At 52.6% G+C, this 14,171-nt stretch overlaps 1 protein-coding gene across 1 annotated transcript; it reads left to right on the forward strand.

The window, feature by feature from the left end:
* The first annotated feature begins 976 nt into the window (after positions 1 to 976).
* On the forward strand, positions 977 to 11,995 carry LCAT (lecithin-cholesterol acyltransferase). The gene is made up of 6 exons (XM_026714424.2): positions 977 to 1,550; positions 7,314 to 7,470; positions 8,611 to 8,726; positions 9,381 to 9,476; positions 10,374 to 10,598; positions 10,968 to 11,995. Exons 1-6 carry the CDS (start codon positions 1,403 to 1,405, stop codon positions 11,528 to 11,530), a joined length of 1,305 nt encoding a protein of 434 aa, XP_026570209.1. The 5' UTR covers positions 977 to 1,402; the 3' UTR covers positions 11,531 to 11,995.
* The last annotated feature ends 2,176 nt before the right edge of the window (positions 11,996 to 14,171 follow it).

Raw genomic sequence — 14,171 nt, forward strand, 5'->3', positions numbered from 1 at the left:
TCCACATTTTATATCAGATGATAGATAATTCAGAAGATGCTTCTCATTTTCAAACTAGCTGTGTAGGGGCTCATGGAGTAAAGTGGGTAGGATCCATTTACGAGTACAAATCTGGAATAATACTTCCATGATTTTGGGGAATCCCAGTCAAATTAATCAACCCCATAATTAATCGGCCTTAAACCGGTCAGTCAACATCTCATTCAGCTCATATTCTGAGGGAAGGATGAAAGCCAGGCCCATATCCTTGTTCTCTGTCTTGCCTGAGTCTTTGAATCCGATGGTCCCATCAAATCATCAAACCAGCTTCTAGTCCAGGGATCTTCAAACTTGATAGCTTTAAGACGTGGACTTCAACTCCCAGAATTCTTCCTCCAGTCCTGTTAGCTCAGGAATTGTGGGAGTTGAAGTGCACAAGTCTTAAACTTGCCAAGTTTGAAGACCCTTGTTCTAATCAGTTTATTTCCCAGGCAAGGGATTGCCCATTTATAATGACAAATGTTCAGTTCACAAGGAGTGATAGAAATCTCAAGCATGCCTGAAATTCTGCCTCATTCACTCAGCAAGGAAGGTGCCCTTGAAACAACCCTGTGTGGGAGATTGTGCTGCGTTTGGCAGTGGCTGGATCGGCTCCGCTGGTTGTGCCAGGAGACGAGCCAGCTGAGGGGATTCATTCCAGCAGCTTTCAGGCTCTAAGGTCTGACCTCTGCTTGGAGGGAGGGCCGCAAGGCATTCGTGCTGGGGCTAGAAATGCCAGGCCAGCAGCGGTTCATCCTGGATCCCATTGTTATCACACAGCACCGAAACTGGAAATCATCTCATAATGAAATGTTCCAAGCCGGCTGATTGAGACAATCTTGGGTCCCCTTTAAGCAAAAGTTTGACTTCTGTGCTGCTTTATGTGTAACCAATTGCCTGTTTATCCAGAGGTGGCCACGAGGCCTTCAGGTGCTCCCGGGAAAGGCTGCTCTCCCCTGGTATCCCAGCCTTTGGCCTTGCTTCCTTTCCCGAGGCAGAAAGTCCTCGGCCCAAGCATCAGAATAAGCACCGGGAAAGGTCAGGAAGAGGCCCGGCTCTCCAGGCCTTCCAAAGGAGTCTACCGGGCAGCTGCTCGCGGGTCCTTCGCTCCCGGCCTCGGACTCCTCTGCCCATTAGCGGCCGAGGTCTCCCCGCGCGCGCCTTGCGCGGTCCCCGGAGGGAGCTCTGGAGGCAGCAGGCCTTCTTCTTCGGAAAGGCCCCTCCCCTCCGCCCAGGGCCCCCTCCGGCCCGCCGGCCGCTCTGCCTGGGCGGCTGGGGTCCCACCTTCCGCTCCTCCCCTTCCCCAGCTGTCCGCGAGAGGAGAGCGGAGCGGCCTTCGCCAGCCCGGCCTGGGCGGGCCGCAGAGGCTTCTCGGCAAGCCAGGATGCGGGGCCTGGCCGGACGCAGCGCTGCCCTCCTGCTCCTGGCGCTCCTGCAGCCGGGCCGGGCCTTCTGGCTCCTCAACATACTCTTCCCGCCCAGCATCACCCCAGAAGCCGACTCCGCCAACGGGACGTCCCCCGTGGTGCTGGGTGAGTTGGGCCGGGTGGCCAGGGAGGGGCCGCTGGCTTCTTCCCAAGGACCGAGAAGGGCGGGGGAGCTGGGCGGGCGGGGGTGCGGGGGGCTGCGGCTAAGGTTCCCCTGCAGGAGGCGGGAGGGCTGAGCCCAGAGCGGGCTCTCGACGACGCGGTCCCCGCAAGAGCCGGCTAGGAGATGGCGTGCCGCTGCGAGATCCGCCCGACGGCAGAAGGGCCCGGCCTTTGGTTGACGGCCTTTCCCAGGACGTCGGAGGCGAAGCGGACAGGCAACCCAATCGCCTCCTGCTGCTCCGGCGGATAATTGGCAGCGCCTCTTCCCCACAGGCCGGGCTGCGGGAGGGAGAGCAAGGCTGCATGCAAGGCTGCAAGGCTTTGGGCGGGTAGCATCAGGCAGCGGCAGCAGCAGCGCCACGGATCGGAAGCTCCCAAAGGGCCGGCACGCCCGAAAGACCGGGAGGAGCGTCCCGTTTGCCTGCTGGGTGTGGAGGTGGAGGGAGGCCTGGCTCTCCTCCATCCACAGCCTCCCGTGGTCTCCATGCTGCGGTGGCTCATTAAAACGCAGAGTAAAGTCAAATCCGATCCGGAAGCGAACTTTACCAACCGCACAGCCACCCCTTTTAAGCAGGTACCTTGCAGTTTGCTCCTCCTGAGTATCTTTCAACTGATTTAGACTTAAACCGGTTAGGAATTCCTAAGAAGCAGCTGCTCTGAGTTCTTCTCCCAGATGGCCCGGAGGAGAATAGAGGCGGAGGAGAGGCAGGAGCTGAGGCTGCTCCTCCTTTCTTCAAAGGCCCAAATCCTCTTCTGCTGAGGAACAAGAAGGGGCGAGAGTCCCAGAAAAAAAGATCGCTAACCCAGAATGGAATAAGATGCATTCATAAATACTCTGCTTTGAAAAATGTGGTTGCAATAGCGGCCTGTGAACGCTTCCCCATGGGGAAGTAGTTCATATACATTTAAAAGCATAAGGAAGGTTGAGAAAATTGGGAAAGGGGGCAAAGGAAGACTGAGTTGGCGGAGTCCAAAGTCTAAGTTGAGTTTAGGAATAATAGACAGGGAAGGAAAAGAGAAAATGACTGCAAGGCAGGGTGGAATTCAAATCTCTTAACAACTGGTTCTGTGGGCACAGCCTAATTTGTGGGTGTGACTGGCTTGCTGGCTGGGCGTGGCTTGGTGGTCACATGACTGGGTGGGTCAAAAGATAGAAACTCACTTTCACTTGGACTAGATGACCTCTGAGGTCCCTTCCAGCCCTGGATTACTGTGCTGTTTTAAAGCATCCTCTGAAGCGGTGTCTAGTGCCAGGGTTTGTGGTCCTTCCTTCCTCTCCCTTTTCTACTCTTTCTCCCTTCCCTCCCTCCCTTTCTTTCTTTTCCCCACCTTTTCCTCTTTCTTTTTCTTCTTCCTTTTAAGAGAAAGAAAGAGAGCCACCATGCACCTCTATGCTATTCATGGTATATTTTCAGCTCTTTCTACTTAAACCTGGGGCCCCAAACTTGGCGACTTTAAGACTTGTGGACTTCAACTCCCAGAATTCAGAAAACTGGTAAAGGGGGCAAGGGAAGACTGAGCTGGCGGAGTCCAAAGTCTTGACTTAAACCTTAGCACAACACCCAGATGTTTAAAGCCATTAAACAACTTGGATTGATCTTGAACAGGAAGATCTTTGTGTTAACACATGTGGCTTCAATTCCAAAGCTGCTTTTTATGAAGACCAAGTCAAGAAAAGGAGATTGGAAACAAAGCAAAAATTAATATTCTCATTCTTTCTAACCCTTTCTAAATGGCAAGTAGAAGTGAGCCTTTTTACCTCCCATTTTATTATCAAGTATTTACCACCATCTTCAAATGAAAGAGTTGCCTTCCAACAACAAAAAACACAAGTTTGCAAATTGCCTGAATAGTAACCCAGCCCATAATTTTTTATGTTAAATATTGAACAGCAAGGTGGAAGAGGGAAAATAGTTGTGAGAAATATTTACTGTGTTTTTGCTGGTCAAATTTAAAAGGCCACTGGACTCCATAAAGGCTGTGACAGCAAGAGAAGTAACGAAGCAGCAGCTGGGAAAACAGCTGGATAGTCTCTGAATTCTGCTTTGGAAATTGTGTCGTGTACGCTCTGAAACGGAGCAAATGACTGAGACCTAAAGGAAAGGGGTTCTCTACAAAATCCTCTCTCAACTTGCCACACTAAGCCTGGCATGAAAAAGCAGAGCAACTTACTTGTTTTGAAGGGGAGGATGTGGAATAAAGAAAGAAGATTGGCTCCAACAGTTTTACATTTGTTTACCCAGAACTTTCCCAAGGCAGGAATCAATACTTTTATTAGCTCCAAATATTCTTTTGGCTAAACACTGAATCCAGGCATGCTGGGTGGCTGGATGCTCCCAGGAGGCTGCAGGGAAGCCGCCTAGGCCCAAAACGGGAGCCTCCCTGGAGCCTCCTGGGAGCAAAAGCAGGGGAGGGGCACACACACACACACACACACACACACACACACACACACACACACACCCAGCTCTGTTTTTGCTCCCAGGAGGCTACCCTACACTTACCTGGGAGCCAGCTAAGTGGCCTCGTGGGGACTCCTGGGAGGGGCGGGAAGGAGTGTGGGCGGGGCCAGATGTTCTTCAGAACTACCAGTTTGCTGCACTGGATGTAAAATTAACATCCGGTTCGCCTGAACCGGTAGGATCCCCCCCTGTTGCGAGGAGATGCAAATAGATTGGCTTAAGATCAATTGAGTGCAGAATTTAGTTTGGTGCCATTGTGGTTGTTAAGCAAGATGCCCCTATGATGGCTTTGCTGAACAACCACAATCCTGGCGCTCCTATTGCAGTCGTTAAGTGTTAAGCAACCGCACAGGCGTTAGGCGGCTGGAGCGGAAGAGCTGCCTGCCGAAGGAAAGAAGAGAAGAGAAGAACCGAGTTGGAAGGGAGGCCGTCTACTCAGGCATGGTACCCGATACCGTTTCAGGCAAATAAGTGTCCAACCTCTTCTTAAAAACTTCCAAGTATTGGAGCATTCACAACTTTTGGAGGCAAATTGTTCCACTGGTTAATTATTCTCCCTGACAGGAAATTCCTCCTTAGTTCCAATGAATCTAAGTGACCTTGTTTCGTTTCCACCCATGGCTTCTTGTCCTGCCTTCAGGTGCTTTGGAGGATAGTTTGACTCCCTTTTCTTTGGGGCAGCCCCGGAGGCATTGGAAGACTGCTACTATGTCACCCCTTCTGGTGGTGATGCTGTCTAACCCACTTTTTTTTCTATTTCATCATGTGGTATTTTGTGCTCTACTTTATCAAATGCCTTACTGAAGTCCAAGTAAATTATATCCACAGCATTCTTTTGGTCCAGTAATTTTGTCATGTTGTCAAAGAATACAATAAGGTTTATCTGGCATGATCTGGTTTTGACAAACCCATGTTGGCTTTTGGTTATGACTTTGTTTGCCTCTAGGTGTTTTCTGATTCATTGCTTGAGCATCTTTCCAGAATCTTCCTAGATATGGAGGTCAGGCTGATAGGCCTGTAGTTCCCTGGATCCCCCCTCCTTTTTTTTGAAGAGGGGAACCACGCCAGTCCTCTGGTCGTTCCCTGGTGCTCCAGGATCTTTGAAAGGTAACGGACGTTCAGTGGTTCTGAGGACCTGCAGCTCCCCTCCACATGCAGAAGGGAACTCCAGGGCTGGGCTGGAGGAGAACCCTCTCCGATCTTTGTAATTCTGGACTTCTTTTCTCCAGCCCAGCCCTGGAGTTCTCCTCCCCTCTGTGCAAAGAGGGAAGTCTGCCTGAAATCCAAGTAGGATGTTGGCACAGAATGTTTGCAGCAATGGAAATCCTCTTGTTTTGGGGCCTGGCTGCAAATGCCCTGATACATTTTGGAAAGTGTGTTTTCAGTCAGGTTCTTTCCAAGCAGAGAGCAAACGTAATGAAAAATAAATAAAATTAATCTGGTCTGACTGAATGCTGGAAAGAAGGAAGATTTGCATGGAAGCTATAGGGTGATCTGAAGATCTTCCACGGCGCCTTGCAAGCCAGCCGGGCCCCCATGGATGTCCAGATATGGTGATAAACAGGGAGTTGATGGAGCAGCTTCCAGCAGCCAGAGGCTCCGGCACCAAACCCAGCACCAAGGCCTTGCTCAAGACAGCTCCCCGGACTGGCTCCTCTCCGCCACCCTAGGATGTGGGCCTCTGCTTGACTCCCTTCCCTTGGAAGAGTGCCCCCCCCACTGCTTTCCTCCTTTCTTTGGACTGTCCTTTTTCGCCTTGTTGACTTTTCCTGCAAGGGGGCTTGGGCACAGTCTGCAAGCCTTGCTTGGGGACCTCCAATCTCTGCCATGCCTTTTGGGACAGGGCTACCTAACGCCTTGGATGAAGAGCCAGAATGGCGCCCAAGCCCCGAGCTGGGTTCTTTCTTGGAGAATTCTTCACTGAGATTCTGGAAGGAGCTGTTACAAGATCTCTTGCATTTCATAACAATTTTAGCACTCTCATAGTTTTCTATTTTGTTTCTCTACCCTCCTCTTCCGCTTCATTGGCTTTGTAGTACTATGTTACTTTTCTCTGTTTTTTAGATAGGAATAAGTAAACAGTGATAAACCATTTCTTCTCATATTAGAGAAGATCACAGCTCAAAGTTGAAACAGACATAAATTGAAGACACCACAACCTAATTGTGAAAGCTCTCTTTCTCCTCCTTTCTTCCTACCTGTTGGACAACCTCTGGTGATTCTTTATATTCCACCCCCCCCCCCCCGTTTTAAAGGAATTGCTCTGCTGCCCTTAGTCTTCTTGGCCTAAGGGCGAGATCTTAGTAAAGGTACTAAAAGTTTTCACAATTTAGGCCAGGTATTCAAGGCCTCCCTGGACCATGTCCCTGCCTGAGGATAAAGGCCACCTGGAGGACAGGCTGCCCCTGCTCTTGGTTGGTAGAAGGGGGTCTCTTGCATCCAGAAAATTGTGGCAGGACGTTGGACCAGCACCCAGCTTAGTTGGCATCTCAGCACCAAGCCAAGCTGGGTTTTCCTCGGGCCTTTGGGACTTAGCAATTCGAGCCTGACTGCCTGCTGGTTGTTTAGGGCATGGATGGCAGCAAAATGCAGAAAACTCTGCCGCCATCTGGCGATGGCAGACCAGAGCTGGGAACTGACCGTTGCTGCTTCTGAAATCCTGTGCCATTCTGTCAATGAAAGCAGCACTTCACCCCTCGCCCGATGAATTGCTTAAAGGTAGACACAGCAGCATGCGGAGAATTTCTGCTAACAAACAAGCCATCCACTAATTGCAGACACTCCAGCAGAAGATGCCGTCACAAAGAGGCTTGCGGATGCTATGCTGTACAGGTGATCAAAGGGTGACAGGGAAGAAAGGAGCGCCATGCGGATCACACGGTCTCCCCGCCTTCTTTCCTCTCCTTGGCCAGCAGGGCTTCGTTAGGGGTCCCCTCGGGCCGGCCGGCCGGCTCCCTTGTCTTCGCTTTGGCTGCCTTGCTCTGCATTCTTCTCAGGTCTGCAAAACTCCCTTTCGTCTTTCCCCGGCACTTGCTTTCTTATTCCAGTTGTGACTTGACAGGACCAGGAATGAGGCTGAGGAAAGGCTGAACCTGCCCCTTCCCTTCAAGACACGGTTGCAGCCAGAAGAGGGGAAGGGCCCAGGCATAGAAGGCAGGCGCAGGAGGAGGGCAGCCAGGAACCGCTTTATCCATTTGGTTGGGAGATGGGAAGGCAGCTGCTCTCTCTTTCTCTGCCCCTGCAGTGCCCGGGTTCCTCGGGAATCAGCTGGAGGCTAAGCTGGACAAGCCAGATGTGGTGAACTGGATGTGTTATCGCAAGACGGATGATTATTTTACCATCTGGCTGAACCTCAACATGTTCCTGCCTTTTGGAGGGGACTGTTGGATCGACAACACAAGGCATGTCTGTGAGGGAGCCGCCCCCCCCCCCCACATCTTGGCCTCTCCTCTGCCTGTTGGGATGGGGGTCCTTGTTGGCTCAGGCCCTAAAGTGCCCCCAGACTGAGGAGAAGAGGGGGTGATGCAGAGGGGGAGGAGACCCCAAAGACGCAATGATCAGCAAGTTGAGCCTCTCCCCAACCCGCTTAGCCATTGTTTGTTTTATACAACATAGTGGGTGACTTGCACAGGCTCTGCTAAACTATAAACCACGATTTATGAACAGTGACTGACTCAAGAGCATGCAAAGTCCTAAACCAAGCAAAGCATTTTGGGGCATTGCAGTTGCTGCCTGCTTCTCTCGTTCCTTTTACCACAGCTCTGAGTGAAAATATGACCCCACCACTTTCCAATAGGACCTCTCAGTATTAATTTATTCTGGGAACGTCTCCCCCGTCCAAACCCTTCAGTGAACCTCAAAAGAATTGCTGGTTGTGTTATTAGAGCCTGCCTGGTCTCCATCTGCGGCCCTGATCCTGATGGGCTCTTGTTGCTTTCACTTGGGATGCCCAGGCTGGCTTGCGGGGCCCACCTCATCCACCGTTAGGCCGGCTGAGTTCAGGGCTGCCTTAGAAGAGGGCCAGTCCCGGCAGGCATTAAGAAGGGCGTCACGGTGCAAGCCCACAACTCCTCCTGTTGTTTCAGAGTTAGCTTTAATCCTGGCTTTAGCATCCCTGAAGAAACAGGAAGCCCTTGTTTCAGGATAGCCAGGCAAGCGTGGCCTATGGATTGCCCAATGCGGCAGGCGTCTCCCTCCCCCGGCAGCCCCCAATCACCCCCACGCCCTCTCAGCCAATTCCTGCTGGTGGGTGGCAGATTCTGACAGCAGGGAGACTCCGGATGCCCCACAGCGGCAGCTTTCATTTCCAGGGCCTGTTGGCAGAGACCACAAACACAGGAGGCCTCCAGTCCCCACCATTTGAGGCCTCAACCTGGACAGTCGATCGAAAGGATCGAGGCTTGGAGTTTTTAGATCCAAGCTGCTAGTGACCCCGAGTGGGATATCCAGCCCCTTAAAGCTCTCCGATAAGAGGGCCTTGGTTGCAAGTAGACCTAAGATAATGGTTGTGTTTTCTCTTGATCTGCCCTTGGGCGGTACAGAGTGATGTACAACAAAACCACCCGGAGCATAACCAACGCCCCTGGAGTCCAAATCAGAGTCCCTGGGTTTGGCCAGACCTTTTCCGTGGAATACCTGGACGATGGCAAATTGGCCGGTGAGGAGGAGGAGGAGGAGGGCGGGAGGGTGGGGGAGCTGGGGAGAAACCCAACAGGGTGAAATGCATCCCCAAATGTCGTCTTCTCCTGAGCCTCCAGGGGTTCCCCTGAGTTTGGCCGATGGGCTGCCTATCACTGGCCTTTGTTGTGGGGGGGTGGGGTCTACCTGCACAAGGTTCCTCCATGGGAGTCCAGTATACAGTTATGATGAGCGGGGGGGTGTTAGCCAGATAGCTCCACCGGCAGTTTTTCTGCCCATGTGGCAGAGCAACCACAGTCCTTCTTGGGTCAATCGTGGCCAGAGCGATTCCCTTCAAGCGGAGAGATGTTTAGGAAGGACAATGGTACAGTGGAAGTCACGACTCTCCTGCTTTCCCGAAGGCATTGGGGAGAGGGTGACCTTTGAGAGGTGCTCAAAGGAAGGCAGCCCTTTGGGTTCCTACCAGGCGGTGCAGGATCTGCAGGACTCTTTGGACTCGCTTTGATCTTGGTGCTTTTTCTAAAACCCGCTTGGCTTCTTCCGAGGGAGTCAAGAATCGTTTGGGAAAGGAGAGAACAGGAGCAGATGCCTGGGGCCCCTTGCCAGAGGAAAGCCCTACCTGTAGACCGTTCCCTCTGCCCTCCACTAACTGCCCTTCTCCTCCTTGCTCCAGGCTACATGCACACGCTGGTGCAGCACCTGGTCAACAATGGTTACGTGCGGGATCAGACCGTGAGAGCGGCTCCCTACGACTGGAGGCTCAACCCCAGTGAGTACGCCTGGACAGAGGCCGGGGACCCCTGCCCTCCAAAGGGTCTCGGCAGGGAAGATGGGCTGATGCCCCTCTGAAGGGTGAGACAGCTTGTGCACCCCATACCAGCCACCTCCAAGTCAGATCCTGCAGCAGGGGAGTCCATTTTCCCAGCATTTTTTTACTGTTTTCCGTTCTGCCCAAGGTGGTTGTTACAAGCCACTGTAGAAGCCTTTCAATATCAGTCAGTCAGTCAATCAATCACTAAAGCCTGATCATTGGTTTCAGGCTTTCCATTGGTCGTTCCATTATTTTGAAGTGGCCCCAGCAAAGCAGCCATAGGGTCAGATCAGTATAAGGTACAAAGGAAACCAGTCTCTGCTCCCCACTGAAAAAAACTGGCATTAACTTTTTCCCGGCTGAAGATTTTTCTTTCACAAATTCGGGTTAGGAAGGATGAAGAAAACAGGGCAGGTCTGCCTCGTAATATAGCTCATCACCAGAGGGATGTCGTATTTCCCACCCATCCCTGGCTTCTCCGTCTTTGGAACCCTGACACGACAAACCCACGAATAAAATGTGACACGAAAGGAGTGACGGGAGAGATGGGGGCGGAGGGGGCCATGAAATTCAGCTGCGTAGCTCTGGGCATCCTTCCTTATAGCCCAACCGGGCACATGGGAGCAGCGGGAAGCCACCAAGGACCCAGAGCCTCAGCAACAGCGCCCCCCATTGGGGTCTCTCACCTGCCCTTCTCAAAGGGGCCGGAGATGGTTTGTCTGCAGGCAGGGGTGGAAGGAACCTTCCGGCGCTCTGGCCAGGGCATGGGAAGCTTCCCTCTGGACCCCAGGAGGTGTGTGTGGGGGAGTTTCCCTCCCACACTCCTCCTCCTCCTCCTCCTCCTCCTTTCCACAGCCGAGCAAGAGGACTACTTTTGCAAGCTGCGGGGCCTCATTGAAGAGATGTTTGAAGCCTACCAGAAGCCGGTTTTCCTGATTGGCCACAGCCTTGGCAACCTCCACATCCTCTACTTCCTGGTCCAGCAGCCGCAGGCCTGGAAGGACCGTTTCGTCCAAGGCTTCATTGCCCTCGGAGCCCCCTGGGCTGGATCTGTGAAATCCATGCGGACCGTGGCCTCGGGTGAGTAGCTGGCCAGGCGCTGCAGCCGTGTCTCCCGGGGGCCTGCACGGAGTTGGGCTGCACCAGCCACTCTTCCTGGTCTCCAGGTTTCCCCGCTCTGCCCACTAAAGATCCTGGGCATATTTTGCCCACGGCCCTCACAGCCCCCAGCCCTTCTGAGGAAAAAATGGAGAGGCATCGATCTGTTTCTGTCTTTGCCCCCGGTTTACCTTTAAGAAGAGGGAAGAGTCCTTGGAAATCGATCTTGTTAAGTTTATTCACCAGCTGTCCCCTGTGGCTGAATAAAATTGTAATACAATTTTTCTATTACAAATGAGCAGACCTGAAAGTGGGCGTAGAATAATGCAATCCCACTGGTGTCCTTGGCAGGTGACCTTCAGGGCATCCCTATTATGTCCAACATTAAATTGCGTGAAGAAAAGCGAACATCCACCAATAGTCCCTGGCTCTTCCCCACCCACACGGCCTGGCCGGAGACACACGTCTTCATCTCCACCCCCTCCTACAACTACACCTACCGGGATTACCAGCAGTTCTTCCGTGATATCCACTATGAAGACGGCTGGCTCATGTGGAATGACAGCAAGGAGCTGATGGTACAGCTGCCAGCCCCGGGCGTGGAGGTCTATTGCCTGTTTGGCACCGGGCGCCCCACTCCGGAGACCTACATTTACGACGACCGCTTTCCCTACGAGGACCCGGTGGACATTATCTATGGGGATGGGGATGACGTGGTTAGCTGGCGCAACATAGAGCTGTGCAAGGCGTGGCGCAACCAGCAGGATGAGAAGGTCCATGTCCTGGAACTGCCTGGAGCTGAGCATCTCAACATGGTCTTTGACAACCGCACCCTACAATACATCAGTGACATCCTGTTTGGGAGCCTGGAGAACGTGACTGCTGCCCAAGACCTGGGGGGGAGAGCCCCCTGAGCCCCCATGCAAAGGGAAGCCCTGCTGTTTCTCCTGCTAGCGTGGGGAGAGAACATGAGCCACGGCACGGAAGCTTTCCCTGTGCTGGAGAGGCGCAGGGGTTGGCTGGGCCCCCCAGGGCTTGGTTGTTAATATCATAGTCCCCATTTCTCCACCGTATTTTCAAGAGACAGTCCAAGAAGCCCAGAGCACACACAACTGCTTGCAGGCTTCTGCAGAGCACCAGCAACTTCAGAAATCCTCATGGTGTGTGGCAAAGATCTTGGAAGGCTGGGCCTGGAGAGGTTGCCAAAGGAGCAGTCAGAGAAGAGACGGCATAGCCTGCAGCTGTATGGTGGGTGGAGCAGGAGACCCAGAAGAGACCCTTACTAGTTTCTCAGGCTGTAAAGGAGACAGTGGGAGATTTGTACTTGCAGACTTGCAAGTTTCTCTTAATATAATTTTGCAATAAAGTAGAATTAGTACTCCTGGTCTTGATTCTTGTCTGGTCTATTTAGTAAGGCTGATATCAATTTTGCAAGTCTCTGATTCTCTTCCAAAGAGAAGAATTTTAGGAATGGCCTCCTGTCCTCAATGAGTTCTGCCATCTGCTGAGCACCTGGCAGTAGCGTTGTTGTTAACACCACCACAATGACCGATTTGCAGAGCGCCATGGCACAACGCCACAGTTGGAGCAGAATATGCCCCATCTGTGGCCACACAAATTGCTCCTGCTTGCTGGAAAAGTGCAGAGGGGGCTGGGATCAGTTCTGGCCACTCACTCCTCGGTGGGAAATGGAAGGCCGGTGTGTGTGTGTGTGTGTGTGACTGCTGAAGGAAGCAGCAGCAAGCGAGCAGCACCGGCCATTGGGGGAAACGGTCCAGTGCCCGGCAACTATCAGGACTTCATGCGCGAATTCAAAGCGCCCTTTGGAGATCCCAGGCCTGCTCATGAGTTAGCAATTCTCAAGGGAGATTTGAATATTAACATCGAGAAAGAATTCACTCGCTCTTCCAACTCCCCAGCACTGGCATCAACAACGGTGCTCTAGAAAGCAGCCGCTCTGGAGGGAAAGCGGGGAGCAAAGACCGGAGCAGAAGGACAGCTGCTAGAAACCACGATCCATTCTCACGCAGACGGACTAGGCTGGCTACCAAAGACACGCGTCTTTACAGAACTAGACCTGAAAAGTGTTTACCCCCAATAAGAATGGAAGAAGGGCACAAGTATCGAGTGGCCGTCAAGACAAAACTGGGGAAGTTCTGAGACAAACAAGGCCTAGATGGGAGGTGCCTCGCGGGGAGCAAATGACCGGCTCCTTTCACACCAAGCACACAGGACAGGTGGGGGGAGGCCCACAGATTCCTGGTAAACGGGCAGCAGTTGCTACCTCTACAGGCACAGGATGCCTTTGTGGCCTCAGAAAAGTGGGAGGACACAGCTACCCTCAGTTTCCCTGGGAGCTCCGGAGGGGCGATGTAATGGGATGTGAGAAAGACCTCGGGAAAGAGCTCCGCCTGGGAAGGGGCAGACCTGAGAGGCAGCAGGGCTGCAGCTGGATAGTGGAGGGGGGGGAGAAGCTCCGAGGGGACCCTCCCTAAGTTCTCGGGAGGCAAAGGCGACGGTGGGATGAAGAGGGGATGGGCCTGGGTCTTCCTCGGAATGCCCAGCCGGCCTGTGCCCTTCCCCAGTTTCCTCCACAACCTCCCACTCCCTGTCAGCTGTTCCTCCTCTCCCTCGGAGTCAGATTCTAACAGGGGCATGACAACGACAGAAATACATTTTTCTCCTCTTGCCCTCAGTTGTATTCAGCCATCTTTGGCCATAAGCCATATTGCTACTCTGGGTCATCTGAATCAGGATTGGGCAGCTTCTTGAGCCTGATGGGAAGGAAAGGGGGGGGGTGTTGACAACTCCAGCATGAAATCCCTCCCTCCAGAGACTCTCCCTCTTCAGACTGAGGAGGCCAACAGGAGCCCCTCATTCCTCCACAAGGTAGGAGGGTCACCCAAGAGCCGCTGTCCACGATCTCCTCTGCTCACAAGCAGCAACACCGGTTAAGATTAGTGCTTAATGCTCTGATAAGCCTCAGTGTCACACAAATCTTTCTGATAAGAAGAGCCCTTCAAAGTTGGAAGTGTTGCAAAGGGAATGGATGGGGGGGCGGGATACAAAAACCCCTCAGGGAGGACAGTAGCTGGATACCCCCCACAACCCATGGCTCAGTTGAGACCCCTGGATTTCCCCCTTTTTTCAGGGCAACCAGCAATTGCCTGCTTCTCCTAGACAAATGAAAACAGTTGAGGGTCACTTTTGATTTGTTCAGATGCTTCCTTTTTCCTTCAGGTGGTGTCCTGACCACGGGAAAAGTCAGCTCTTGCAAAGAATACATAAAGGAACTGAATTGCAAGGGACTTTGGAGGTCTTCTCACCCTAGGCCGTTCTGGACAAAAGGGCTGGCCAGTCTCTTCTTAAAAACCTCCAGCGGCAGCCCCTCAAATATTGGAAGACTGCTACCATGTTTCCCCTAGTCCTTCTCTTTGTTAAGACTAGATATTCCCAGTTCTTGCAACTGTTCATTGCAGGAAAAGACCTGCTTTTCTCTCTGCGTGCAAACATCTCTACCACAAAAGCCAACACCCAACTGGGCTTCCTTTGCAA

The sequence above is a fragment of the Pseudonaja textilis genome, chromosome 11 (assembly GCF_049901715.1).
Source record: "Pseudonaja textilis isolate UNSWEBS1 chromosome 11, rPseTex1.2, whole genome shotgun sequence".
Lineage (NCBI taxonomy): Eukaryota > Metazoa > Chordata > Lepidosauria > Squamata > Elapidae > Pseudonaja > Pseudonaja textilis.

Coding starts and splice junctions, on each gene's coding strand:
- LCAT (XM_026714424.2), top strand. CDS start 1,403: ATGCGGGGCCTGGCCGGACGCAGCGCTGCCCTCCTGCTCCTGGCGCTC. Junction 7,471..8,610: donor TGTTGGATCGACAACACAAG/GCATGTCTGTGA, acceptor TGGGCGGTACAG/AGTGATGTACAACAAAACCA. Junction 10,599..10,967: donor CATGCGGACCGTGGCCTCGG/GTGAGTAGCTGG, acceptor TGTCCTTGGCAG/GTGACCTTCAGGGCATCCCT.